General features: G+C 46.7%; 1 protein-coding gene across 1 annotated transcript; it reads right to left on the bottom strand.

Moving 5' to 3' along the window:
- Positions 1-630: 630 nt before the first annotated feature.
- Positions 631-27,922, bottom strand: CRNKL1 (crooked neck pre-mRNA splicing factor 1). Its single transcript, XM_015406001.1, has 14 exons — positions 27,827-27,922; positions 23,322-23,474; positions 19,907-19,998; positions 19,432-19,590; positions 17,768-17,934; positions 16,417-16,595; positions 12,520-12,690; positions 8,934-9,125; positions 7,523-7,582; positions 6,662-6,742; positions 4,827-5,066; positions 4,492-4,593; positions 2,916-3,164; positions 631-834 (listed from the first exon to the last, which is right to left on the bottom strand). The coding sequence occupies exons 1-14, from the start codon at positions 27,872-27,874 to the stop codon at positions 670-672; spliced, it is 2,058 nt and encodes a 685-aa protein (XP_015261487.1). The 5' UTR covers positions 27,875-27,922; the 3' UTR covers positions 631-669.

Below are 27,922 nucleotides of genomic sequence, written 5' to 3'. Positions count from 1 at the left end.
GAGGTAGGTGGGGCTGAGAGGGCTCTTTCCAGAACTGTCCTTGAGAGAACAGCTCTGACAGAACTACCGCTTGCCCAAGGTCATCCAGTAGGTGCAAGTAAGTGGAGGAGTGGGGAATCAAACCCGGTTCTCCCAGATTAGAGTCCACGCTCTCAATCACTACACCAAACTGGCTCTGGAAAATGAGAAATGTGGGAAAGCCCCTCTCTGGGTGAGGGAAAAGTTGCATTCAGAAATACATTTTCTAATTGCAACCAATGGAAATAAAGTGAATATTCTACAAAGCGCAATAATGAAATAAATTTGCAATGGAAAAATGCTTATAATGAAAAAAAACATAAGTAAAAACTTTGTGTAAGCACTTGTGGGACAGGTTCACGTGGGGGGGGGGGAAGCGGGTTTGGAAGTCCAAGTGGCACTTGGGCAGCCGGGGGCAGTCCTCCAGAGCCAGCTGGTTTACGCGTCACTCCTCTTAAGCCCGAGGAGCCAGCAGACCAGCCAAGCAGGGGCAACAGCAAAGAGTTTGCAATGCTTTCCACTCACATGCTAATGGCAGAAGCTCCTGTTCCAAATGTGACCAACAATGCACACTTTTTTGTAAACATTTATTGCATTTGCCCACAAGGGCTACTGTACAAAACAAACGGCAGGAATTCCAAGGGAACATTATTAGGGACTGCTTTCATCGACGTCCTTGTCCGGATCTCTCTCTGGGTCATCGTCTTGTTGCTGCTTTTTCCAGAGTTTTGCCATCGCGAGCAGTTTGAGGTTGGGCTGATTGGCAGCATCCTCCGGGAAAATGTAATCGTAATATTCTTCCCAGCCGGCATCAGACTAGAGAGAGAGAGAGAGAGAGGTACATCAACATTTCTATCCCTCGTGTTTGTTTCCCTCTTTCCTGAATATTTACGGTTATTGCTGCACGAGCAAAAGGGTTTTTAAGAGGCATTTGAAAAGAGACGTTTTCTCAGCAATGAGTTAGAGCCCTCTGTTAGAAGGCCCCCCCCCCCCCCAACAAAAGCAGAATGGATCCAGAGGGCCCAGCTCAAGATCATTAACTGCTGCTGTGGGCTCCCCCCCCACATACACACACAGAAAAGAAAAACCAGAAAACTCACACGGCAAGGAGAGGGCAAGGCTGAACCTCTCTCCTGAGTGCAGGGAGCTTTTATGTTCTTGTTAAGAAACCTATGTGTTCTAGTATAGAACTTGTTTTTAGGGGTTTTTTCAAACTGGAAACCTCGGTAATGTACCGGAACACCAATCAGATGACAGCATAATTATGGGAGAGGACGCTATACATATGAACCAAATAGGTCTAAGCGAAACCATATATATGAAAAAGTACAAATATTTATTAAGGTGTACACGTGTTAAAAGTTTCCTGATTAAAAATTGCTTTGTCTAAAATCAGACTGTAAAAGCTTGTCCACTATACATACAAATGATGGGTAAAAACTTTACAACCAAAGACCAAACGCGTTTCGGCCCCTAAGGGCCTTCCTCAGTGGTCACTATTATCTATATATTCTAGACACACATTCAAAGACCTGTTACAGAATTCTAATATCCATATAATTAAACCAGGTGGAGGGACGCACATTCAGACCTACAAAATTGCTGTTACCAGAATAAGTTGGGGTGGTGATAAGGCTATACCTATGGCCCATCACTAATACCAGGAGTCCAGTTATAAGTAGACCAGGAAACAACATCTGGTTTAATTATATGGATATTAGAATTCTGTAACAGGTCTTTGAATGAAAAGGGTATGTGCAATATGGAGAGAGGGTTTTAGTCACGTGGGATCCTTGGGCGTGGCCCACGTATAAATTGTTTTAAACTGTTTTATTGTATTTTATTGCACTTTGTGCCATATGGTTGTAAGCCGCCCTGAGCCCGCATGCGGGGAGGGCAGGGTATAAATAAAATTAAATAAATAAATGTGTGTCTAGAATATATAGATAATAGTGACCACTGAGGAAGGCCCTTAGGGGCCGAAACACGTATGGTCTTTGGTTGTAAAGTTTTTACCCATCATTTGTATGTACAGTGGACAAGCTTTTACAGTCTGATCTTAGATAAAGCAATTTTAAATCAGGAAAGTTTTAACACGTGTACACCTTAATAAATATTTATACTTTTTCATATATATGGTTTAGCTTAGCCCTATTTGGTTCATAGTCATACCTTGGGTTGAGCCCCCCCCCCTTTTCTCCAGAGGATGCTATACGTGCCACTTCCAACGTGCAGCCCTACAGGAATCCCGCCCAAGAATGCCCATCAGCACAGCTTCTTGTTTCCCACAGAGGCCCACCGGATGCCCCTGAGAAGCCTGCCGTCAGGCCACGGAAGCCACAGCCTCTCTCTTGGTGACTGGTATTGAGCAGCCCACTGCTTCTGAGCACAGAGGTCTGAGTCAACAAGGCTAATACCTGTTGACAGATTTCCCAACCTTTAATTGGTCTAATTTCCTTTTTTAAAAAAAACACCTAAACTTGCGGTTGACATAACACTTTCTGGCAGCTGGTTTCATCTGTTAATCATGTGTGGTGTGAAAAAGTTATTTTGTGAGTTCACACGAAGATGAGCTTCACTGCTGGATACTCCCAGCTGCATCAGAGGCCCAGAGTCGATGCTGAGGTCTTTCTTTGTCCTTCAGTACAACTGGCAAGCTAAACTAATAATGGTGGAAGCCAAAGCTTCATAGAAACCATAGCTAACTTTTATTCCTTATTTATCTAATGCTTAGTTTGCAGGGGCAAGCACCCACTGGCAGGAAAAATACGGGTACCTTCTCACACTGTCACTTTTGGGACCTCGTTCTAGATCCAGTTTCATAACATCCCCCGCTGCACTCTTGGAAACCCACTGCCCACCAGCGATGGCTAGCTTTCCGGCGTGGGTCCTCTTACCCCATCTTCGGCCTGAAGCTTCCTCCGCTTCTTGACTTTCTCTGGCATGAGTTTATCCACCCGCTCTTTGCTGGATTCTGTCCCAAACTCCTCTTCAAAGTTCCTCCAGGATTCCAGAAGCATAAGCCTCTCCTCTTTCTCCTCGCAGTTTCGCATGGTCTTATTGGCCTCTTCGTAGATCTGCCTGCACCGTGACAAACTATCGTCTTTCCCTGCTGAGAGCTCGAACTGAGCAAAACTGATCCACACCTAAGGCGAAACAGAGAAATTGCACCAAATCAGCTGACGCGGCAGCAGGAGACCAATGCTTTAATGCCCTCCTCTTTCCCAGGGTTTTTTTTTCTTAGAATCATACAGAATCATGGACTCTCAGAGTTGGGAGGGGCCCTACAGGCCGTCTACTCCCACCCCCTGCTCAATGCGGGATCAGCCTAGAGCAGTGGTGGCGAACCTATGGCACGGGTGCCAGAGGCGGCACTCAGAGCCCTCTCTGTGGGCACACATGCCATCGCCCCAGCCAGGCCCAGACCATCATTAAAGTGTGGAATTCTCTGCCAAATAGTTTTAAGTCAATGAAAGCATTTGGGATTGCTTTCCTTACTTTGTTTGGATCATCTTAAGTTAATGTTTGAGTTGTTTTTTCTAAAGTAAAACCTCAGTATTCAGGTTAAATTGCCGTATTGGCACTTTGCGATAAATAAGTGGGTTTTGGGTCACAGTTTGGGCACTCGGTCTCTAAAAGGTTCGCCATCACTGGCCTAGAGCATCCCTGACAAGGGTTTGTCCAGCTGCTGCTTCAAGACTGCCAGGGAGGGGTTTTTAAGAAGAACACTGGACATGGAATGTATTGCCAGCTGTTCTGAAGCAAAGCTGGTGGCACTGAGCTTTTCACAGCAATAATCAACGCACATCTTTATGGAAATGAGACAAGCGAAACTTAACTAAAGGTGACCTACTGTTCTCTGGACCCAAGTTCATTTCGACCACTGAATTCATGTATTTAGAACAGACCTCTATCTGCATTTCAGTTTTGAATCCCCCCCTCCCCCCCAGCTTTACAAAAGCAGCACTGGGCAAAAGAATGTAATGTGCCTCTCAGTGAACAACAGCACTACCTTCCCAATCCTGCTGGTCTCTCAGGTGCTCCTTAGAGAGCCAGTTTGGTGTAGTGGTTAAGTGTGCGGACTCTAATCTGGGAGAACCAGGTTTGATTCCCCACTCCTCCACTTGCAGCTGCTGATGTGACCTTGGGCAAGCCATAGTTCTGTCAGAGCTGTTCTCTCAAGGACAGTCCTCAAAAGAGCTCTCTCAGCCTCGCCTACCTCACAGGGTGTCTGTTGTGGGGAGGGGAAGGGGAAGGAGTTTGTCAGCCGCTCTGAGACTCCAAGTGAAGGGCGGGGTATAAATCCAATCTCTTCTTCTCCTGGACTTGAACCTAACAGCTCTGTTGCAGGCCAGCACAGCTCCCCTCTGAACATGGCATAAATTGCAGCCTGCCCTGGACCCATTTAAATGCCTGAGAGCTTCCATCACTGCAGCTAGAAGAGAGTCCGGCTCTGCCTCAGCACACGTGTACCTTGACATGCTGCGTCCTCTGAAGCAATCGCCGGTAAAGATTTCTCGTGTTCTCGTACTCCTCCTGTTCAATCTCAAAGTCGATGTAAGACTTCCAGAGAACCTAGGAGGAGGGAAGAGTTGGTTTCTAAGGCACAAAACAGTTCTGCGAAAAGTGCTTATTATGAGCCGTCTACATAAACATGAGCTGATCCTGGAAAAGAACGTTTCTGCACACGGATCTGCTTCACCTTCAGACGACTCCTCGTATGTGTAATTTCCATATTAGCAAAATACGACACGTGACTTCTGGATCATACCAAAATCTCTGTACAGAGTGGCCCTGCTGTGTATTACCTCCGGCATGTCCAGTCTTGGCTGGCCGATGGCCAGTTCGTAGATGGCTCTGGCTCTGTCCACGTCTCCCAGGATGGTTTCCAGCTCGGCAAACTTGATCCAGGAGGTGCAGTTTTCCGGGGCAAACTCCAGAAACTTCTCGTAGAGCTTCCGGCACCGGTCAAACTCCCGCAGCTGCAGCTCCAGCTCGATGTAGCCTTTGAAGAGCTTGTTCTTTGGACATTTGCCCACAGAGGCTCCCTGGCAAGAGGGGATTCAAAACCCTGCTCAACACTGGCCACCAGACAGTGGTTGTTTTTTTTAAAATCCGCTTTAGGTGACAGATGGACCCTTAACCCACCCTCCACCCCACCGTTAGCCTAAGAAGGGTAAATGCTGCCATGCACGGAGGAGACACACCGCCTTGGGAAACAAGGTCTGCTGGGGAATAGAACAAAAGGACCCCCAAAGGGCTACTGGACCCAGCCATAAGCATGCAGAGGAAACCGAAAACTAAAATCTCTAGGGAAGCGTCAAGAGTTGGCTTCCAGGGCAGCGTGATAACAGGCAGACCCCCCACAGAGACAGGTGTTCCAGGGCCAATGGCGAGGAAGACAATCCCTTCTGAGAAAAAGTCAGTGTGGAGTGAGGTCCTAGCAGTGAGAGACGCTGACTGGGCCTGGGTAGCCCTTTCCATGACTGGATTGAGAAAGGAAAATAGGGACTGAGCCTTGTTCATCTAGGACACAGGTGAAGGTCAAACCTCGCTCTGCTCAGCTTGCCATGGAGGCTGCTGGGAGGGAAACTCCTGAGCGGAGGGGAGTGAAGGATGTGTGCATGGCCTTTCGCTTTTAGAAGCTGTAACTATTCCTAAAAGACACCTTCCTCTCTCCCAGAGGAACGACCCTGAAGCTTTTGGTGCCTGCTTGTGCTTGTAGATAACGGGATCATCTATTTCCCAGAGAGAGAGGTAGGGATGCCAACGGCTAGGTGGGACGATTGTGATGCGTGATTGGCTGTGGGTACAGGGGACCTGTTTGAATCACCTATATCTGTATTGGCACCAAGGCTCCCTCTAAGCTGTGGAGTCCTGTGAGCAAAAATTCTACTTGGTGAGCTCCTGACATTAAAGTTGTGAGTAAGCGATTTGGCTGCTGCATAAATTAGTTTGCTCTGGAGCCATCCTTCCTGAGCTAAGACAAAAATCTGTGAGCCAGAGGCTAAAAAACTGTGAGCTAGCTCACACTAACTCAGCTTAGAGGGAACACTGATTGGCACCTGTCAAAATCATTAGTTCTAACACAGTAAAGCTCTGGATCATGTCTCTATCTCAATAAACAAATCACTGCCAAAGAGAGTGTTGTTGGGAGAGTCAATTGACCAGGAGTCTGACACACTGTTAGAACTATTTCTCTTCAGTTTACAAAACCACCACTGTTCTTCCCTGGGCACAAGGGCATCAGAGGTATCTGATAAGGGGGAGTGTCGCCTAATCTTAACATTGGCAGCCTGCAACAAAATCCTAATGGTGTCTTCTTGGCAAACCGTGGAGAACTGCAGCAGCACCTTATACCTGTACAAAACGGCAGGGCTACGGTGACAGTATTCACGTGACCTTCAGCTAATTCCTGGTACGCAAAGAGCAGTAGTCGTTTTAAAAAGATCCTCCAGGAGAATGACTTGTATACGCAACAACGTTTATGTGGATCTGAGGCTGATCTAGCTGGCTAGGTGAGCATCCCCTTCCTCCATGCGCAACACCCCCCCCCCCAAAGCGGTGTACTCTAAGGGACAACTATTCCAGACAAAAGTGTACTGTTCCTCGCTCAAAGGTACAGTCACTCTCTTTGACTTACCAATGCTCTCCTGGCAAGCTGGAGATTCTTCTGCCTTATTTCAAACTGAGCATACAGCAGCCACATTTTGGCAAATGTAAACTGAAAAGGGAAATGGCATAAGGTTTTTTGTCAGATTTAGATGAGCTAAACCAAAGAGCAAAAGTCTGCATGACAGCTGGAGGAGGAGGAGGAGAGGAGCTGGATTTACACCCCGCTCTTCACTCGGAGTCTCAGAGCGGCTTACAATCTCCTTTCCCTTCTTCTCCCCACAACAGACACCCTGTGAGGTAGGTGGGGCTGAGAGAGCTCTGACAGAAACTGCTCTTGAGAGAACAGCTCTGAGAGAACTGTGACTGACCCACAGAGTGGACTGTATGGAATTATACCCCACTGGGCTCCCTCCCCTCCCTAAACCCACCCTCCCCAGGCTCCACCCCCAAATATCCAGGGATTCCCCAACCCAGAGTTGGTGAGCCAAGGCTCACACCAAACACCACATTCAGTCCTTTCAGTGAGCCAAGAGGAAGGCACGGTGGGAATAACCCATGCAGATGTCCTCCGCCTCAGAGGGAGAACTTGTGACTGACCCAAGGTCACCCAGCAGCTGCATGTGGAGGCGTGGGGAATCAAACCTACTTCTCCAGAGTCTGCTGCTCTTAACCACTACGCCAAAGTGGCTCTCTAAGTTAGGAGTTGTGACTAAGCGAGGTATGCCTATCAAACCCCACTGCTTCCAACAGAGCTTGTTTTTCAATCCTATGCACGTTTAACAAGTCCTCTGGAAAGAAACTGGATGCCTCGGCTACAACTAACTTATTCCAGTGCTACAAATGGGTCTTTTGCCATATTTAACCTTTAGCATTGGGACTGAGACCTTACCTTTTTGTGAGGAATGAGTTCGATGCAGGCTTGGTACACTTGCCTCGTCCGCTCTGGATCCTGAGGGGCAAAATATCACAGGTCACACAGTCAGAATGGAGGCTTCCAGATGAGTGCAAACGGAACACTCCTGCAGAAATGATGCCAAGCTCCCAGCAGGAGGAATCTCACAGATCCATTCCGCTCATGGGGACATTTCCCTCCAGCAGAAGGGGCCTTTTCCTGATGCAAGAGTATCCTGTGTCAGGGGAAGGTTCCTTTTTATTTAATATTCGACTTTATATCCCGCTCAAACCCCCTGTCTAGGAGGTCTCTGAGCGGCTTACAGGTCGGTGCTAGTCACCATTTTATTCCCTAACTAGGGCCACATATTTGTACGGGGTGGGGTGACCTACGGCACCCCTATGGTGGTGGTTGGTGTTGTTCTTCTTTTTCTGTTGGCTCAGGTATTGGCGGTTTTTCTGGCGGGGTGCTCTCTTCTGCGCTTTTGGTGGTAACTCTCTCTCTTGAGGTGCGCGACTCCCGCCTCCTTCCGGCCCCAGCAACGTTCTTTCCGGTTCCACTGTGCCGGCGCTCGACGTCATCGCGCGCCCTTTCCTTGACGGCGGTCACTCGATGTTTCATCTCCCAGCCACTAGGGATCGCTCCTCCAGTCGCGCCCGCTCGCCGTCATCGCCGCATCACCACGCCACGCCATCCACACCGGAGCCGCTGCCTTGCCGCTGCCGCCGTCTTCCGTCGTCTTCAACCACCACGCTAGGCAGGGTGCCCCCCACCCTACTAAGGGTGGGTACCCATATATCTACTTGCAATTAAGTTGCTTTCAAATCGCTGGGTGGGCGGGAGCTGGGACGAGGGTCGAGAGCTCACCTCGACCGCGGTGGTACTCGAACAGCCATAGTGGCTGCTCGAGTGATGTTACTGAGCAGGCATTTAACTGCCTGCGCCACTTGCACTGGAAGAAAGTGCCACCGCTGGCGGAAGGGACCCACAGGACGCAACCCAGCGCTAGCCGTGCCCCCTTCTTCTTAGAGCTCTGACTTGTCTTCTTGCTTAACGACATTTAGATTAAAAAGGCTAAAACTGCGAGCGGCAGGCACCGGTCAAAAGCCCCGCCAGAGCAAGGAACACTGTGGGACTGCCTGGTGGGAAACTGACACGGCATTATTACGGAGCAGCTAAGCTTCCCTGGGATTTCCCCTACTCATGAGAGCGTTCTGGTCACGTGTACGAACCATTATTACAGGCCGATATCGGAGGACGAATATGCAAAGAGGCACCATCTGAACATTCCGCTTCCCGGGAAAGACCTATTGGAAAGGATGCGGGAGTTCCTAAAAAAAAGGGGGGGGGAGGCCTGCTCTGTCCCCCTGATCATCAGACAGCGAGAGCACGCATCACATTTTTTTACCTTCGCCTCTAGCTCTTCATACAGCGCGTAGTTGATCCACAGGTAGATATACCTCTTCCAGTGTCTCTTTTCTTGGATCGGAGGAACGTTGGCAATGGCTCTTTCGTAGACTTCACGTACGGCATCGGGATCGGCGTCGCTTTCCACGAGCCGCAAGTAATCGAACCAGGCGTCGTAGTTATGTGGATTGGCCTTTGGGAAGGATGCAGGAGAGCTTCAGAAAGGCAAAGGAGAGTGCAGCACCTCAGTTCCTCTCAAATGAGAGGCATGCCGAGTGCAATGGAAGCACGGTTCTGGGGCTTTCCCCTCTGCGTTAACAGCATTCGGTTGGAGGAATCAGCGCTGCTGTGTCCCAAGTTCCATCGCTCTAAGCAGCCGAGGCTTTTAGGCAGCCCTGATTAAGAGTGTATGAGTTCCAACAAATGCCAGGACAGGACCAAGAGTTCTGGTCCACAGCATCTTGGCACGGCTGTAATCGGGGTTTTGTGCATTTATTTACAGCATCTGTTGGCCACCTTTCTACCTTACAGAAGGCGGCTTACGATACAAATAAAATAACAATAATAGAAAACTAGAATTTAAAACCACAATTTAAGACTGCCACCAAACTAATCAAATGCAGTCCTAAATGAGACCCTCTTCAACTGTCTCCTGTAAGACATAAAGTCAGGTGGGCCAGGCACACCTCCCCGGGGGACATCGTTTTATAACTGTGGGGCTGCAACCAAAAAGGCCCGGATCAAAACAAGGGCCACTTTATTAACTATATACTATTAACAGCAACCGGCAAGGGAGCACTTCCTAGGTAGCGGAACAGACAAGGCAGGTGTCATGCTGACCAGGCTCCTTGTCTGAAATGTGGGCGAGCCACCAGCCCCGGTCTTGGGCCATTAATCTGGCTGGCGACCAGCAGCCCAGCCACAGGTAGCCTCCCTCCTCTCGTGTTGCTACCAGGCTAGCTTCTTAAGGGGTGGGGGAGTCGGGAGGGCCTCTCCCTGTGGTCTTAATTTCTGTGCAGCAATATATGGGAGGAAACGGTCCTTCAGATGACCCAGGTCCCAAGCCATGTAACTGCTGAAACATCACAGCCACATACTCCCAAGAGCTGGCCCTGACCAGCAGTCGAGCTGCAGCATTCTGCACTAGCTGCGGCTTCTGAACACTCTTCAAGGGTGGCCCAAGTAGAGTGCATTGCAACAGTTCAATCTGGATGTAACTAAGGCATGGATCGCCGCTGCTAGATCTGACTGGCACAGCTGATGCACCAACCGAAGCTGGGCAAAAGTATTCTGAACCGCTAGAGCCACCTGCAGTGTTCCCTCTAAGCTGAGTTAGTCTGAGCTAGCTCACTGTTTTTTAGCCTCCAGCTCACACATCTTTGCCTTAGCTCAGGAAGGAGGGTTCCAGAGCAAACTAATGGATGCAGCAGCCAAACGGCTCGCTCACAACTTTAATGCCAGCAGCTCACAAAGTAGAATTCCTGCTCACAAGACTCCACAGCTTACAGGGAACATTGGCCACCTGGTTTCCTAAGACGACTGCTGGGTCAAGTAGCCACTCCCAAGCTGTGGACCTGGCTTTTCATGGGAGGTGTAACCCCATCCAAAACAGGAGAGATCTCCAGTCCCTGGTCTGCCTTTCTTCTACTAGCCCAGAAAACCTCTGTCGTGTCAGGACTAAGTTTCAGCTTGTTCACCCTCGTCCAGCCCATTACTGACTCCAAGTACCAGTTCAGAATGTCAACAGCATCTTGGTAAACAAGTGAAAACCAAACGGTAGGGCTGGGTATCGTCTGCATAGTGGGTCCTGTGTACTTGAGTCTCCGGTGTATTTGAAAAAGTGTGCGAAAGCTCACACCTTGAATAAACCTTTGTTGGGCTTAAAGGTGCCCCCCACGGGACTTTAAATGTTATAGTGGGTTCCGGATAGTGTGTGTTAAATACACGAAGGTTCCGAGCTTCGATAAACTAAATTGTGTCCCAACGAAAAATGATTTCTGCAGTATCTATTCAAGTTGAACAAACTTTCTCAATCTGTCTTTATTCTGTAACATTCTCCCCACAGAGTCTATTCATATCGTTCAGTTTGTTCCAGCCAGAGGAAGGGTTGCAGATTTTATTGAGCTTTGCCCATGCACTTAAAAACCCATCTTTGCCGCCGTATGAGCTAGAATGAGCTCCCAGAGGAGATCAGGGCCCTGCGGGACCTCTTACAGTTCCGCAGGGCCTGTAAGACGGAGCTCTTCCGCCAGGCTTTTGAGTAGGAGCCGCCGCCACCACTATTACCACCACCGTACCCTGCAGAGCAGCGCCGTCGGGGTGGCTGATTAGCCAACTGGGGACATCTTAGCTTACGGCACCCCCCCCCTTTTCTGTTAGCCTCACAGGCAGTTATATTTTTAACTATCGATGCATCCGGTAAGATCGTATTGTGTTTTAATGTGAATAACTATGTAATTTTATTGCACCTGTGTGCCAAATTGTTTTAATGTATTATATTTACTGCACTGTTGTGCCGTGTAAGCCGCCCTGAGCCCGCATGCGGGGAGGGCGGGGTATAAATGAAATAAATAAATAATTACCCCCCACTCACCCAAGGCTAACTGGCCATTACGTTTAATATTACACCTTTATACCCCCCTGGCTTAAGGCTATAGAGGAGAAACTCCCTTATTTTGGCTTCACAAAACAATACCTGTGTTCCCTTGCCTATGACAAAGCTAGAGAAATGATAAAACAGAGGATTACGGATATTGATAGGCAGAACGATATAGGTAGAACAGAGAAATGGCACATCTTGACCCTATCAACAGAGTAACTCCTATGGCCTATTTTTACCATCTGTCAAAGCACGAATATAGGAGAACATTTACACTTATGCGCTGGGATGCTCTTCCCTTAGCGAATACAGAGGGAAAGTATAAGCAAATCCCATTCGAGGAACGCATATGCCCCTACTGTAATGTAGGCACTGAAAATCTAGAACATGTTATGTTCTACTGTGAGGCCTATAATAATCTCCGGAAATCTCTGTCATTCCCCAAGTTCTTACCTCTAACCAGTAGGCAAAGAGCCCGTATTATGAAAAACCTCCTCTCAGATAGGCACTCGGAGGTAACACACCAAGTGGCTAGATTTGGATGGAGTGTTTTAAGAATTAGAAAATCTATAATAACACAGCAAGCTAAATGTTAATTGTTTTATTGTTAACCATCTACCTCCTAAGGAATTTATTATGTATGTTATAATGCATTTTACTGTTCTGTTAAGCCTTTTTACCTTTACTCATAGGTGTTTTTTACTACTAAATTTGTAGTGTTTCAAATGTAAATTGCTGGCTTTGGCCGTAAATAAAACTTTATCCTATCCTACCCTCTCTCAGCCTTGCCCTATCTACCTTGCAAGGATGTTGTGAGCATAAAACGGGGAAAAGGAAAGAATCACGTATACAGCCCTGATCTCCTGGGTGGGATTTAAAACAAACAAACTGCAGTGTGTCGATGAGGATTTCGAATGACCGCCCAACGTTCTGCTGGGACTGCAGGAGATCCACCATCTGGGCTGGAAAACCTCCCGTGGGCACTCACCTTCACCTCCTCCTCATACTGGAATCTCCTCTTGCTGACAATTATGTCCTCGATGCCCCTCCGGTCCCCAAATTTCTTTTCAAAGATGGTGTAATTTTTGAACAGCTCCTGGGCCTCGTGCTTCGGGATTCGGTCCAAGGCGTATTTGTAGATCACCCTCACCCTTTCGAACTGAAAAAAAAAGCAATGGCTCAGGACACTGAGGTCTACGACTCAACATTTTCTAGCAGTCCCCGGCCCCAGGGGCGTCCGACTAGCCTCGGCCCTGGCCCCCGCCTGGGGGAATGGGCTCCCCTACGAGATCAGGGCCCTGCGGGACCTATTGCAGTTCCGCAGGGCCTGCAAGATGGAGCTCTTCCACCAGGCTTTCGGTTGACGTCCCTTTTCCTTCCTGGCTATCTCCAGTTTCCTTCCTGGCTATGTGAGCCAGTTTGGTGTAGTGGTTAAGTGCGCGGACTCTAATCTGGGAGAACCGGGTTTGATTCCCCTCTCCTCCACTTGTACCTAGCTGGATGACCTTGGGCAAGCCATAACTCTGACACAGCTGTTCTTGAAAAAGAGCAGTTTCTGTCAAGAGTTCTCTCAGCCTCACCTACCTCACAGGGTGTCTGTTGTGGGAAGGAGAAGGGAAAGGAGTTTGTAAGCCACTCTGAGACACCTTTGGGTAGTGAAGGGTGGGGGATAAATCCAATCTCTTCTTCTTCTTCTTCCCCTCCAGTGGCCTGGTTCTTAACATTGGTACTGCTGAACTGACATCAGTGGCCTGGATCTTAATATCAGTATTGCTGAATTGACATCAGAACTAGCTCGTTTGCACGGTATTTTATTTTACTGTTTTACTGTTTTAATTGTTATTTAATTGTTGCTTTAGTGGTATTGTATTGAGATTGCTGTAAACTGCCCTGAGCCCATTCGCGGGGAGGGCAGTATATAAATCAAATAAATTAAATTAAATGAGGAGAATCTGCGGTCTTATACACGGTCAATTTCTCCTTAGTTGCATACAGTGGTGTTCTCCGGATGCCACCTTTCTGCTTGTGTGCGGACCCTACACACACACTGCAAGGTCAATTTCTGCTGTCTCTAATTCAAGGGCAGGATGCAGGGCCTGGAAAAGGTCTCTGTGTGAAACCTGGAGAACCAGACACAAGCAGGCTAAGGCCAGCTCCTTGATTCAGTATGTGTCGTACGTTTTTATATCACTGGGAAGACCCATTCCCTCAGCCACTTCGCAAAGTCTGATCTGCCTAGCTAATCGACTTCTTCGAAAGGGCAACTGACTCTTGTTACCAGTCTAGGGATGTGACGACCTGGAAAAGTTTTGGAACAAAGTGCTTGCAAAGTTTTTAACATTTTTCCAACAGAAAAACTGGATACTGGAAAAAAAACTCCAGTGGAGTATATTATTTCGTTCTTTGATTGAAATGCTTTTAAAGACGTGTTTTTTACTCACTCAAAAACTATAGTATGAAGAATTTAATGTAATACTATCTACAGCATTCTGGATGTGTTACGTCCTATCAAGTCACTTCCAGCGTATAACAATCCTATGAATTAAGGACCTCTAAAACGTCCTCTCATTAACAGCCTTGCTCAGGACTTGCAAACTGAAGGTTGTGGCTTCCCTTACCTCTGCAATCTCAATCCATCTCATGCTGGGTCTTCCTCTTTTCCTGCTCCCTTCAATTTTTCATAGCATTATTATATTTTCAAGTGACTCTTGTCTTCCCATAATGTGACTGAAGTACAATAGTCATTTCAGCTTCTAGGGAGTCATTTCAGCTTTTAGGGAGAGTTCAGGTTGATAGTTGCTGTAGTCTTTGACATCTCCTTTTTTGGAATTGAAATGTAGATTGAGTGTTTCCAGTCTGTAGGGCACTGTTTTGTTTTCCATATTTGTTGGTATATTCTTAATATTCTGATGGACTCTGTTTCTGCGGCTTGAAATAGCTCAATTCCTGGTGACTGTTTCTCCCAATTGCGCTCAGTGCAGCTTTCACTTCACTTTCTAAAAGTGCAGATTCTTCTTCAAAAGATTTTTCTTGGAAGGAATCTGTCATCCTTTTATCTCTTCTAGCTAGTTCTTCAGTGTATTGTTCCCATCTTTTTTATTTTGTCCAGTTCAGTTAATGTGCTACCATGTTTAAAGTCAAACCATGCCTTAAATTTCACTTTGATTTCTTGGATACTGTGGAACACATCTCTTGTTCTTCCTCTTCTGTTGTTCTCTTCTATTTCTTTACACTGGTTATTATAATAGTTTACTTTGTCTCGATGTGCCAGTGGCTGAAATGCTGCATTTAGACTTCTGATTCTATTTCTGTCACCTTCTGCTTCTTGTCTATGTTTAGCAATTTTAAGAGTTTTATTAGTCATCTATCAAGGCTTTTCATTTCTTCTGCCTACGGGAATAGTCTTTGTGTATTCTCCCTTGATAATATCTCTGGTTTCAACCCATAGTTCTTCCAGTTCATGTTCACTTGAACATAGTAATGTAAATCTGTTGTTTACATGGTCTTTAAACTCCCCGGGAATGTTGTTTATTGTGTATTTGGGCACCATGAATCTTTTGGCATTTTTCTTCAGCTTTATTCTGATTTCTGATATTAAGAATTCATGCCCTGTATACCACAATCAGTTCCTGGTCTTATTTTAGCAGACAAAATACAGCTTCTCCACCTTCTGCTTCTGATTATGTAATCTATTTGATTTCTGTAATGGCCATCCGGTGATGTTCACGTATAAAATCACCTGCCTGGTTGCCTGAAACGTGTTCACAATGAACAATTTGTCCTCACAGAATTCTATGAGTCGGTCTCCTACTTGATTTTGTGCTCCTAGCCCAAATTTTCCAACAATGTTTGATTCTACTTTGTTTCCTACTTTTGCACTCCAGTCACATACAAAAGATTATCAGCACATCTTTTTTCAGGTGTGTAATCAATTTCTTCCTGGACACTTGCACAAGAACTTTCAATTTCTTCCTCTTCAGCATCTGTAGCTGAGGTGTATACTTGAATGATGTTTACATTGATAGGCTTCCCATAAAGTTTGATGGACATTATTCAGTCAGATTTTGCATTCACCCCCCCCCCAACTGACTGTGCTACACCTCACCTCACTATTTGAGCAACTCTGTTTCTTCTTTGTCATTCCCTGAATAAACACTTCTGAATGAAAATGTCCTAATCTGGTCCGCTTTAGTTCACTCACTCCCAGGATTGCAATGTTCAAATGCTCTATTTCTTGTTTACTGATTTCGCGTTCACCTTGATTCATACTTCTCATGTTCCATATTCCTATTTTAAGTGTCAAACAGATTTGGAATTTCCTTTTGCATGCATTCACACCAACAACATCCTTTTAGCTTTAATCCAGTTGTGTCATTGTAAACGAAAAAAGAATAGCGATATTTGTACATGTCCTCTGCTCTTCCCCGGTAGCAAATAGAGTGCCAGAAGGATAATTTCTGTGTATACTGTATGCATACACAACATATTTTCAAGGACACATTTGCTGTAATGTGATTAATTTATAATAAAGAAGAAGAAGAGGAGGAGATTGGATTTATACCCCGCCCTTCACTTGGAGTCCCAGAGCGGCTTACAAACTCCTTTCCCTTCCCCTCCCCACAACAGACACCCTGTGAGGTGGGTGGGGCTGAGATAACTCTGACACAAACTGCTCTTTCAGGAACAGCTGTGCCAGAGCTTGTGACTGACCCAAGGTCACATCAGCAGGTGCAAGTGGAGGAGTGGGGAATCCAACCCGGTTCTCCCAGATTAGAGTCCGCACACTTAACCACTACCCCAAACTGGCTCTAGCGTTGGACTGGGAAAAGTAGGGTTTGCTCTAGCAGTCAGAAATGTACCTGTTAATCAGCAAACAAAAAATTACCTCTTTCTGGTTCTCTTCAAATTTGGCAAAAGCTACATATAGATGTTCGTCCATATGGTCTTCTCCAAAAAACTCCACGGCTCTCTCAAAGACTTTCCTTGCATGGGCAAAATAACCGTGCTTTTCTTCAAAACGGGCATACTTGATCCAGTTCTTAACATCAGGATGCACAATTACGAGTAGAATGTGTTAAAGAAATCCAAATGACTAAGTGATTCATTACAGTCCTGCTTTTCTGAGAATAACTGGCTACTAAGGCATCATTACTATGTCTAACAGTAATGCGGTTCCCCCCACCCAGCCAATCACAGATGCAGCAACCTTGGCCCCCACAGACACACAGCAAGGAGACAGACACAAACATCTCAGACTGTAGCAAGAGTGGTACATACAAATAGCCCCATTGTATTTCTAAACCACGATCCCCAACCCCCCGCGACCACCCTTCTCCATCTATCTATACAGATATCACATTTTATCCTGCCCTTTCTCTAGGAAACCCAAAGCAACATACATGCTTCTTCTCTCTTTTATCTTCGCAGGTGTGTTAGGCAGAGTATGTGGGACTGGCCCAAGGTCACCCAGTGCACTTCATATTAGCAGAGTAGGAATTTGAACTCAGGTCTTCTGAGCTCAAAGCATTACACCACACAGGATCGTTTTGGGTGTGTGGAAATCTGACATGGAAGCAAATCTAGCTTCTCTGCATCAAACATCCCCGGTGTCAAAGTTATTATTAGATGCTTTTAACAAAAGATCTAAGGCGGGCTCCACTTGTTACTTGCTGGCAGGGGTCATTTTGTAGAAAAAGAGGTGCAGGAGCTCATTAGCATAACTCATTAGCATACCTCATTTGCATATGCCACACCCCCTGACATCACTGGAAGTGTGTCAGAAGGCAACACCCACCACTCAGGCTCCACTGGACTGTTTTGGATTGCCAGCTATGGGGGAGGGGGGAGACACGCAGATCTGCCCCATGGCCCCCCCCAATCAAGCCCCTGCCACCACCGCCACCTCACAGGTGCCGGGAAAGGCGGGTGGTGGGGTTCTGGAGGCCTTCCCCAGGCTCTGCACCTCAGCGCGGGCAAGCAGGGGGAGGGAGGCTCTGCAACTGACCTGGCTGCTTCTTGCTCTGACTGAGGGCTGCTGGGAGCAGGGGGCGGGGCTTGTTGGATGTGCCTGCCCCCTGGGCTCCTTACTGCCGGAGCTCCGCTCCTGTGCGCTCCCGCAGGAAATGTCCCCTCCTTACTGGTAGAAGTGTATACAGGTTTCTCACAAACATATTTTTAAAAAATGAAGCTAAAAGGTGCAAAGCACGGCCTGGGCGTGAGCACCCTTAAAAGGATATATCTCTCATAAATGGTGCGCGCTCTGTCCACCTCCTTGTATCGCAGCTCGAAGTTGATGTAGGAATGCCACGACTGTTCCTCGGGCTGCCATTCCATCCACCGCTCGAACACCTGGCGGGCTCCCGCGACGTTTCCCAGCATCTCTTCCATGTAAGTATATTTGTACCTTTCCCGAGAAAAGCCGTGTAAGAGAGACTCGTGCCGTGTCACCCAGCTAATGAATGCCATGCTTTTAAACTTGCAAAAAATAACTGAATCCATTTATAAAGCCTGAGGCCAACTGGCACCTTTAAGACCAACAAAATCCTATTTAAGGGATACGCTTTTGTGTGCGTGCACACGGAAGCTCACACCTTGAATAGAACCTTGTGGGTCTTAAAAGGTGCCACTGGACTCAAACTTTGTTCGGCTGCTTCAGACCGACACGGCAACCCTACCTCAATCTGTATCCATTTATGATTAGATAATTTAGAAAATAAATTCACTTAAGTTCCTCAGATCTTTTTTTTAGTAGGATATATTAATAGGTCAAACATATATCACATTTTTAGCTATCCTACATCCTTTTCTCCTGTTTCCCCACCCCTTCTGACTTCCCACAGTGCTCCAACCTCCAGCCCAAACATATATTTCCCCCTTTACCTTCTTACTCGGTACTTAAAAAGCCTACAGAGGTAACATATTTTTTACACTTGTTTCTAAACACTTTTCTTCTAATTATTATCAAAGCAAAGTAAGTTGTTTTTTACATCCCAATATTTCTCTAAATATTCTTTAAAGTCTTTCCAATCTGCGAAAAATTCTTCTGCTTCTTGATTCTTAAGCTTCCTTGTCATTTTGTCCATTTCAACCATAAAAAGTAATTTTTTTCTCCACTCCCCAATTTCTGGGGTTTTCAATTGCTTCCAGCATGGAGCATAAGTCACTCTAGCAGTTGTGATCATGTGCCACATCAAAGTCCTTTTTGCTATGTTAACTTCTTCCATTTTAAGTCCCAAAAGTAGTATTTCAGGTTCTTTCTTAAATTTACATTTCACAATTTTCTCCATCTCCGCATGGATTTCATGCCAAAATTTTTTAGCCTCATCACATGTCCACCACATATGGTAAAAAGAATCTTCTATTTTTTTACATTTCCAACATTTGTTTGATATATTACTACTTATATTTCCTCAGATCTTGAAGGCTTCCATATTGTACTTGAGCAATGTTCCCTCCAAGCTGTGGAATCTTGTGAGCAAGAATTCTACTTTGTGAGCGACTGGCATTGAAGTTGTGAGCCAGCGATTTGGCTACTGCATAAATTAGTTTGTTCTGGGGCCCTCCTTTCTGAGCTAATACAAAAATGTGTGAGCCGGAGGCTAAAAAACTGTGAGCTAGCTCACACTCACTCAGCTTAGAGGGAACACTGCTTGAGAGCCCGGATTCCTGTTCGGGATTCTTGTGACACCCAAGCAAAATCAGTGTACGAGCCATGACCCTTTCCCGGAAAACTGCCGTCGACAGAAAAACCCATACGCTTTTCAATAATGCTATTAAAAATATATATACCTTTGAGGGGTTTGGGGACAGAGGTGTAACTACCCACGACACAAGGAAAACAAGATCAGGCCTTCTCATGCTAAACAACTGTTTTAGAAATGGTAAAAGACTCTCTGCTTACCAGAACTGGTTGACCCTTGGTAGGGTAGTGATAGCGCGATCCCAAATATTTCGGGCATGGTTCACCTGACGGTTCTTCATTTCCATCTCCGCGTACTTCAGCCAAAGGGTGACATTTCGGTAGTCCACATCTAGAGCACGCTCGTAAATGGAACGAGACCTGAAAGCAGCAGCGGAAGAGTTGGTTTTTATACCCCGCTTTTCTCTACCTTCCCTTCTGCTACCCACAACAGGCACCCTGTGAGGTAGGTAGGGCTGAGAGAGCCCTGAGAGAACTGTGACTGGCCCAAAGCCACCCAGCAGGCTTCATATGGAGAAAGAGCGGAGAATCAAACCCAGATCTCCAGATTAGAGTCTGCTGCTCTTAACCAACACACCACACTGGCAAAATGTGGTTCCAATTAAAGTGTACGGCACACGAATCAGGGGCGGTGGTGATAATTGTTCATGTAGCTGAAGGCTCTTTGATTGATTACCTTTGTACTTCTTTGAGGCTTTCCTCCCATTGTGCGTACTTGATCCAGTTACTGATAACAGTCCGATTTTTCCGTATATTATCTTCAAAAGTCTAAGGAAAAAAGTTAAACTGAGAAGTAAAGTTTAAATTAAATGAAGAGCTATAAGAAATCTGATATTCTATGTTCAGGGTTAAAGACAGAACTCCGTGCACTGAAGAACTACAGTAGGGCAGACAACCTGCCCAAAGGGGGGGGGGGGGGGAGATGTTCTGTCCCTTTAGGTGAGGCTTCACAGGGTGTCATTTACCACCCTGTGATGAAATGCTTCAGCTGCCTGTCACCGCTCTATTAAAGAGACTGGATATTTTTCTCCAGGCTTGTTGGGCAACTTTCATTACAGTTCTAGGAACAGCTTTTCTGTAGAAAATTATAAAGTACAGTAAACAAGCTGGAGGCCTGCAAAGAACTGTGGTGGTGGGGAGACAATTTGGAAATCCCACCTCACCGGAAGTCCCCCCCCCCCGGTCTCCAACCCCACCTTCCTGGTGAGGCTTCACAGGGTGTCATTTACCACCCTGTGATGAAATGCTTCAGCTGCCTGTCACCGCTCTATTAAAGAGACTGGATATTTTTCTCCAGGCTTGTTGGGCAACTTTCATTACAGTTCTAGGAACAGCTTTTCTGTAGAAAATTATAAAGTACAGTAAACAAGCTGGAGGCCTGCACAGAACTGTGGGGGTGGGGAGACAATTTGGAAATCCCCCCCCCCCGGAAGTCCCCCCCCCCCCGGTCTCCAACCCCACCTTCCTAACTGCCATTAGGGGTGTGCATATGGCTGTATCTGAGCCAAAACCCACCCCCCCGAAAAAATGCCTTACTGGTATTTTTGGGGTATTAGTTAAGCCAAATAAATAACAGAGAATCCGACCAGCTATTGGTATAGTTCAGGGGTGGCCAAACTTGCTTAACGTAAGAGCCACATAGAATAATCGTCAGATGTTTGAGAGTCACAAGAGATGAACAGATACCACACACACGTTTTTACTGGAAAATATGCAAATTTGCTTTATATTAACATTAAATGAGACTGCCAAAAATAAAAACAAAAGGGGTAAAAACAGATATTGATAATGATTTTTTTTGTCCAATGATACTTATTTATTTGCTAATGATATTTATTTGCCTGGGGGGGGGGGGGGAAAGCAAGCAAGCAAGCAAATAAATGGGGAGGGAAGAAGGACGGGAGAGGTGGAAAGAATGCAGCTTTAACTTCAAATGTGTTCTCCATTCCTTCCCCCCCACCCCCACATCAGTTGGCTTGATTTGGAGAAGGGATTTAAAGAGACAAATGCCTTCTCCAAGCCAGTCAGGGGGTGGGGCTTTGAGAACATATTTAAAGTTAAAATTTCTTTCTTTCTCTGCCACCCCCAAGCCTACCCATGGAGGGGAACACTGTCTGGGGAAGGGAAGACTGATCAGGGAGGCATGCCTCCCCTTCACTTCCCCAGCTACTCTGCCGGGAGCCGCACAATATGTGTAAAAGAGCTTGCACGTGGCCACCCCTGGTAGAGCTAATCCCGAATAAAGCCAATTCTTTCCGGCTTTTTTCAGGTATATTTGGCTATACCCAATAGCTGGTGGCAGAGAGGTTTAAAGGGCTACAAAGTTAACTTTCAGTTCCCTCCTCTAGGGCTTGCAAAAAAGCCCCCCAATTTCATTTTTACTGCAGAGATTCTCTGAGACATTCTGCTGGGCTTGTATTGCCTTGCTATTTTCCCCCTATTAGAAACAATGGAGGAATGGGGCACCTTCTTTGGGTGTCCATAGAATTGGACCCCCTGTTCCAATCTTTTTTAAACTTGGGGGTTCTTTTGAGGAGAGGCCTCAGGAGCTACAGTGCAAATTATATAAACATCTAGCATAATTAACGCTAAAGTCCAAAACAAGCCTCCCGGAAAGTTTTGCTTTGTAAGTTTTATATATGCCCCGGTCATCTGAAGCCTTGCTTATTATAGTAACACCCAATGCTCCCTCTAAGCTGTGGAGTCTTGTGAGCAAAAATTCTACTTCGTGAGCTAATGGCATTAAAGTTGTGAGCAATTGATTTGGCTACTACACAAATTAGTTTGCTCTGGAGCCATCCTTCCTAAGCCAAGACAAAAATGTGTGCGCCAGAAGCTAAAAAACTGAGCTAGCTCACACAAACTCAGCTAGAGGGAACATTGCACAGCACTAGAAAGAGTACAGAGAAAGGCAACTAAGGCCCCGGGCACACGGGCCGGATATCGCAGGGGGGAGGCATGGCTAATTGCCCCGGCGCAGTTTGATCCACGATTACGCGATCAGACGTAAGCAGCACAGGTCCTTCCCTCAGCGCCAGTGGGTAAACGAGGGACTGGAGGGGAATGCCGTGCGCCAGCACGATCACACCACGGGCGTCTGGAGGCAGCCCATGGCAAACGTTTACTAGTACCTTGGAGGTACTAGTTTTTAAATGCGCATTGTCGGCGGTAAGCCACGGGTGCGCTCCACTTCCCAGATGTTGGGATGTGATCGCGCCCGGATAATCCGCCCACCTTCCGTGCCTCTCCCGCGGCAACTTTGCTGTCTGACCGGGGCCCAAGAAAATTAGGGAGTTGGAGCACCTTCCCTATGAGGAAAGGCTGAAGAGTCTGGGACTTTTCAGTTTAGAAAAGAAAGAGTTGACAAAGATAACTTTTCTCACTCTCCCAAAACACTAGCACTCAAGGGAATCTAACGAAGTCGATGAGCAGTAGATTCAAAACAGACAAAAGGAAATACTTCTTTACATGTGTGAATAAAATGTGGACTTCACTACCAGAGTGATGGACACCGGCACAGACAGTTTTAAAAGGGGAGCAAAGAAATTCATGCAGGATAGGTCTATCACTGACAACTAGCCATGGTGACTAAAGGGAACCTCCATGTTCAGGGGCAGCCATTCTTTGAATCCCAGTGCCAGGAGGCAACATCAGGGGAAGGTCTCAGCCTCTATGCCTGGCCCTCCAGAGGAACTGGCTAGCCACTGTGAGAGACAGAATGCTGGTCTAGAGGGACCACTGGCCTCATCCAGCAAAGCTTTCCTTCTGTTCTTATCTCCAACTGAACACAGAAAGATGCTCCCCTGAAGCAGCTCTTCCTGTAACTGCAGATCTCCTTTCCTCTGTACGGGTTCCAGCCTAAACAAATTTAGAAAGCGATTGGCTGCCAGACATAAGCAAATAGGGAAGTGTGTGTGTGTGTATGTGTATACATATATTGTGTGTGTGTATACATATAGGGTTCCAGCCTAAACAAATTTAGAAAGCAATTGGCTGCCAGACATAAGCAAATAGGGAAGTTTTTTATATATATATAAAAATTGCATTCATTAGTCAATATACTTTGATTGTTACATTTACTATATGCTTACTTTTCTTTTCCGAAGTTTGTAATCATTCAGCTCTTCTTCATCTGTGATCTTCTGCTGAGGAGGCGGGGGAAGAAGCTCAAGCTCCCTTTCCTTGGCTTCCCTTAAGAGCTGCTCCGCTGTGATCTGGACCTCTGCGGGTGCTTTGTTCTTCACCTGGGGGAGGGAGGGGAACAAGCCCTTTGGGTAAACTTGGTATCACAGAACCAACTGCACAAATGGAGAGGAGAAATATGAGGTAGCACTGAAATCTGGAGTTGTTTTCCTGCCGATCAGAAGTGAACTTGCAAAGTAATGGACAATACAGGAAACAGCTCCTCACCTGTCTGTAAGCACTTTGAACACTGAAAGGGCTTTATCGGTGCTCAGGTATGTGATCGGGTCAGTGTCATTACATGTGACATAAACAGCTTTTCAGGAGAGAAATTGTAAATGTTAACACAGGGACCCGGGGCTCAAATTTTTCAAGAAAAATTGGTTTGCTCAGAGGTCAAGATGCTGAACTGCAGACCAGAAGGTCTGTAGTTTGGCAGTTTGAGACCCGAGTGCCGCGTGACGGAGGGAGCACCTGTCTCTGGCCGCAGCTCCTGCCAACCTAGCAGTTCGAAAGCAAGAAACTGCAAGTAGATAAATAGATACCGCTTCGGTGGGAATGTAGCAGCGTTCTGTGCACCTTGGCGTTTAGTCATGCCGGCCACATGACCACGGAAACGTCTTCAGACAGCGCTGGCTCTTCGGCTTGGAAACAGAGATGAGCACCGCCCCCTAGAGTTGGATTTGACTGGCTTTCGAGCAAGGGAAACCTTTACCTTTACCTATTAAACGTTTGTGGGTATATTCACACGAGGTACTTACTTTGGCTTTATCAATTTCGCTGTCCTGCTCTGCCCCCAAATTCTGAGAACTGTGAAGACGTAGGGAATTTTATTAGAGGCCACTGACCCCCTTCACAGGGCTTCTGAGGAAAAGGGAACGTTGACTTTGGCAGTGTAAATGTACGCACAAAATACAAAATTCGTCTATCAAATAAGAAGGCTCTGGTTCAGCTTATCCCAGCCTGTTCCTTAATATCAAAAGGTGGATCTTATTCCTTTGACACAGCCTCTTCTGAACGGTCATCAGGAGCAAAAAAAGCTGACATGAAATACCGTGCTTAGCCACAATAATTGAATGCAACTATTTTAAAAATAGTATAAAGTATTTGCATAACTTGAAAACTGGGCAGTCCCACTTCTTCCAATCACAAAACAGCATTCTCATACTCTGGATCTATCTGGAATAAATCCTGGAATCCCTAGATCAGTGATGGCGAACCTTTTAGAGACCAAGTGCCCAAACTGCGACCCAAAACCCACTTATTTATCGCAAAGTGCCAACACGGCCATTTAACCTGAATACTGAGGTTTTACTTTAGAAAAAACAACCCATACATTAACTTAAGATGATCCAAACAAAGTAAGGGAAGCAATCCCAAATTCCCAAATGCTTTCATTGACTTAAAATTATTTGGCAGAGAATTTGACACTTTAATGATGGTCTGGGCCTGGCTGGGGCGATGGCACGCGTGCCCACAGAGAGGGCTCTGAGTGCCACCTCTGGCACCCGTGCCATAGGTTCGCCACCACTGCCCTAGAGCATCTGACTCGCACTCCACACCACGACTTAAATCTTTCAGAATCAGAGCTCAACTATGTTCATAATCAGAGCTTTAGTACAATAGCTCACATTTGCATATACAGTCACACAGGGCTATTTTTGGGCAGGAACACACAGGAACAGAGTTCCGGCTGGCTCCTGAGTTGGCCACGCCCAGCACGGGCTCATTTGCATAATAGGCCACACCCAACAGCAGAAACTCATTAGGATTGGCTACATTAGGGGTGTGTGGCCTAACATGCAAAGGAGTTCCTGCTACAAAAAAAGCCCTGGGTTTTGACAACAAACAAGGTAAACAGAATAACAAGCAAAAGGTGGGTGTGGCTGGATGACCACACTTCTGGTAACACAGGGGTGTGGCCTCATATGCTAATAACCTGTGCTGTCAGGGGTGTGGCCTAATATGCTAATACGTTTCTGCTGTTGGGTGTGGCCAATTATGCTAATGAGTTCCTGCTGGGCTTTTTCTACAAAAAGAGTCACATCAAGAACTCTATATGATTTACTCTCTCTCTCTCTGCTCCCTCCCAAAATTATTGGGAAAAATTACTTTATTAATGGAAATAGGCAGCTTAATTTTTTTGAACCCCGTCACTGAACACCCCCACCCATTCCTATTTTTTATAGCTTATTCATATTTGGGAGCTCTTGTTTGTAAACATAAAACCTTTTACAGGCAGCTTTGTAGACTTTTTAAATTTTAGTTTGTTTCTTGAAACATACAAAATCCTCATGGGTAAGAGTAAATCTTACATGAATGATGAATCCTGATAGACAGCATTTGGAGGGACTGAGTTAATCAGTGTTGTTTACTGATCCAATGGAACCTGCATCACTTCAGTACCAAACTTACATACTTTCATGCACAATTTCCTCAGTGTTTAATAATAATATTTTGGGGGAAATGACATATCCAGGTATTAATTGTACCACTGCCAGTGTCCTACTGACTTGAGAGCCAGTGGACTGTAGACAGCATGTCAGACTAGGATTTCGAAAATCCTAATTCAAATTCTAGCTTTGCCATGAAACTCACTGGGAGCACTCATGCTACCTCCCCGGGTTGTTGTGGGGATAAAATAGGGAAGCGACAACTATGAATTCCACCCTGATCCATTGAAAGGAGGAGGAGGAGATTGGATTTATACCCGCCCTTCACTACCCAAAGGTGTCTCAGAGCGGCTTACAAACTCCTTTCCCTTCCCCTCCCCACAACAGACACTCTGTGAGGCAGGAGGGGCTGAGAGAGCTCTGACACAAACAGCCCTTTTTCAAGGACAGCTCTTATCAGAACTATGGCTTGCCCAAGGCCATCCAGCCAAGTGCAAGTGGAGGAGTGGGGAATCAAACCCGGTTCTCCCAGATTAGAGTCCGTGACAAAGTGTAGTACTGAGCCTGTGTACAGTGGGACAGTTCATGGTTTGGTGACAACCAATGTTTCCTCTAAGCTGTGGAGTCTTGTGAGCAAAAATTCTACATTGTGAGCTACTGGCACTAAAGTTGTGAGCAGGTGATTTGGCTACTGCATAAATTAGTTTGTTCTGGAGCCATCCTTCCTGAGCCAAGAAAAAAAGGTGAGTCGGAGGCTAAAAAACTGTGAGGTAGCTCACACTAACTCAGCTTAGAGGGAACACTGGTGACAACCCTAACTAAACCAAACAGTGAACCCCAATTTTTTAATCTCAGCTGCCCCTTCCAGACAATATGTGGATGCACAGGAGAGCAGGACTCCTTGGAGAAGACTCTTGAGAGTCCCTCCTTGGACTGCAAGAAGATCAAATCAGTCAATCCTAAAAGAAATCCACCCTGACTGTTCCCTGGAAGGCCAGAGACTGAAGCTGAAGCTCAAATACTTTGGCCACCCAATGAGAAGGGAGCACTTACTGGAGAAGACCCTGATGCTGGGAAAGATTGAAGGTCAAAGAAGGAGACGGCAAAGGATCAGATGGTTAGACAGTGTCATGGATGCAACGAACATGAAGTTGAGCAAACTTCAGAGGATGGCGGAAGACAGGAGGGCCTGGCGTGATCTGGTCCACGGGGTCACGAAGAGTCTGACTCAAATGTGCGACTGAACAACAACAACAACAACTGTTTTTATCACACCTGGGATCAATCAATGTTCCCTCTAACCTGTGGAGTCTTGTGAGCAAAAATTCTACTTTTTGAGCCACTGGCATTAAAGTCGTGAGCCAGTGATTTGGCTGCTGCATCAATTAGTTTGCTTGGAGCCCTCCTTCCTGAGCGAAGACAAAAATGTGTGAGCCGGAGGCCAAAGAACTGTGAGCTGGCTCACACTGACTCAGCTTAGAGGGAACAGTGCCTTGGATGCCAGCTCTGGGTTGGGAAATTCCTGGAGATGTTGTGGGTGGAGCCTGAGGTGGGCGGAGTTTGGGGGAGGGAACTCAGCAGGGGTATAAAAGCCAGAGTCCACCTTCCACAACAGCTTTCTCCAGGGGAATTGCCCTCTGTCCCTGGAGATGCGTTGTGAGCGAGTGATTTGGCTACCGCATAAGTTAGTTTGCTCTGGAGCCCTCCCTTCCTGAGCGAAGATAAAGATGTGTGAGCCGGAGGCTAAAAAACTGTGAGCTGGCTCACACTCACTCAGCTTAGAGGGAACACTGCTCCCGAGTAAAGACGCAACAAGACCGTTCCGAGCGAGGGGGACGCGCTTGCGCATGCTCAGTCGGAAGCGCAGCCCCTTGAAGCGAGTTCGACAGGTCCCGCTCCGAAGTAGGCGAACGGCGGGGCGGGCCGCGGGCCTCACTCTCTCCCCGTCCCCCCCCCCTCCCCCCCGCCCCCCCCCCCCCTCGCGGGTCCCTCCGCGCGCCCCGACCCTCTCCCTTCCCCACCTTCGCCACTTTGGGGATTCGCTGCTTCCCGGCCGCCGTAGACGCCATCTTGCCTCCCTTGGTTCCCCGAGCTTCCCCCTCACGGCCCTCCTCCGG

This window comes from Gekko japonicus, unplaced genomic scaffold, assembly GCF_001447785.1.
Source record: "Gekko japonicus isolate JY-2015 unplaced genomic scaffold, Gekko_japonicus_V1.1 scaffold388, whole genome shotgun sequence".
Taxonomy (NCBI): domain Eukaryota; kingdom Metazoa; phylum Chordata; class Lepidosauria; order Squamata; family Gekkonidae; genus Gekko; species Gekko japonicus.
This window is presented reverse-complemented; position numbering and strand designations above follow the sequence as displayed.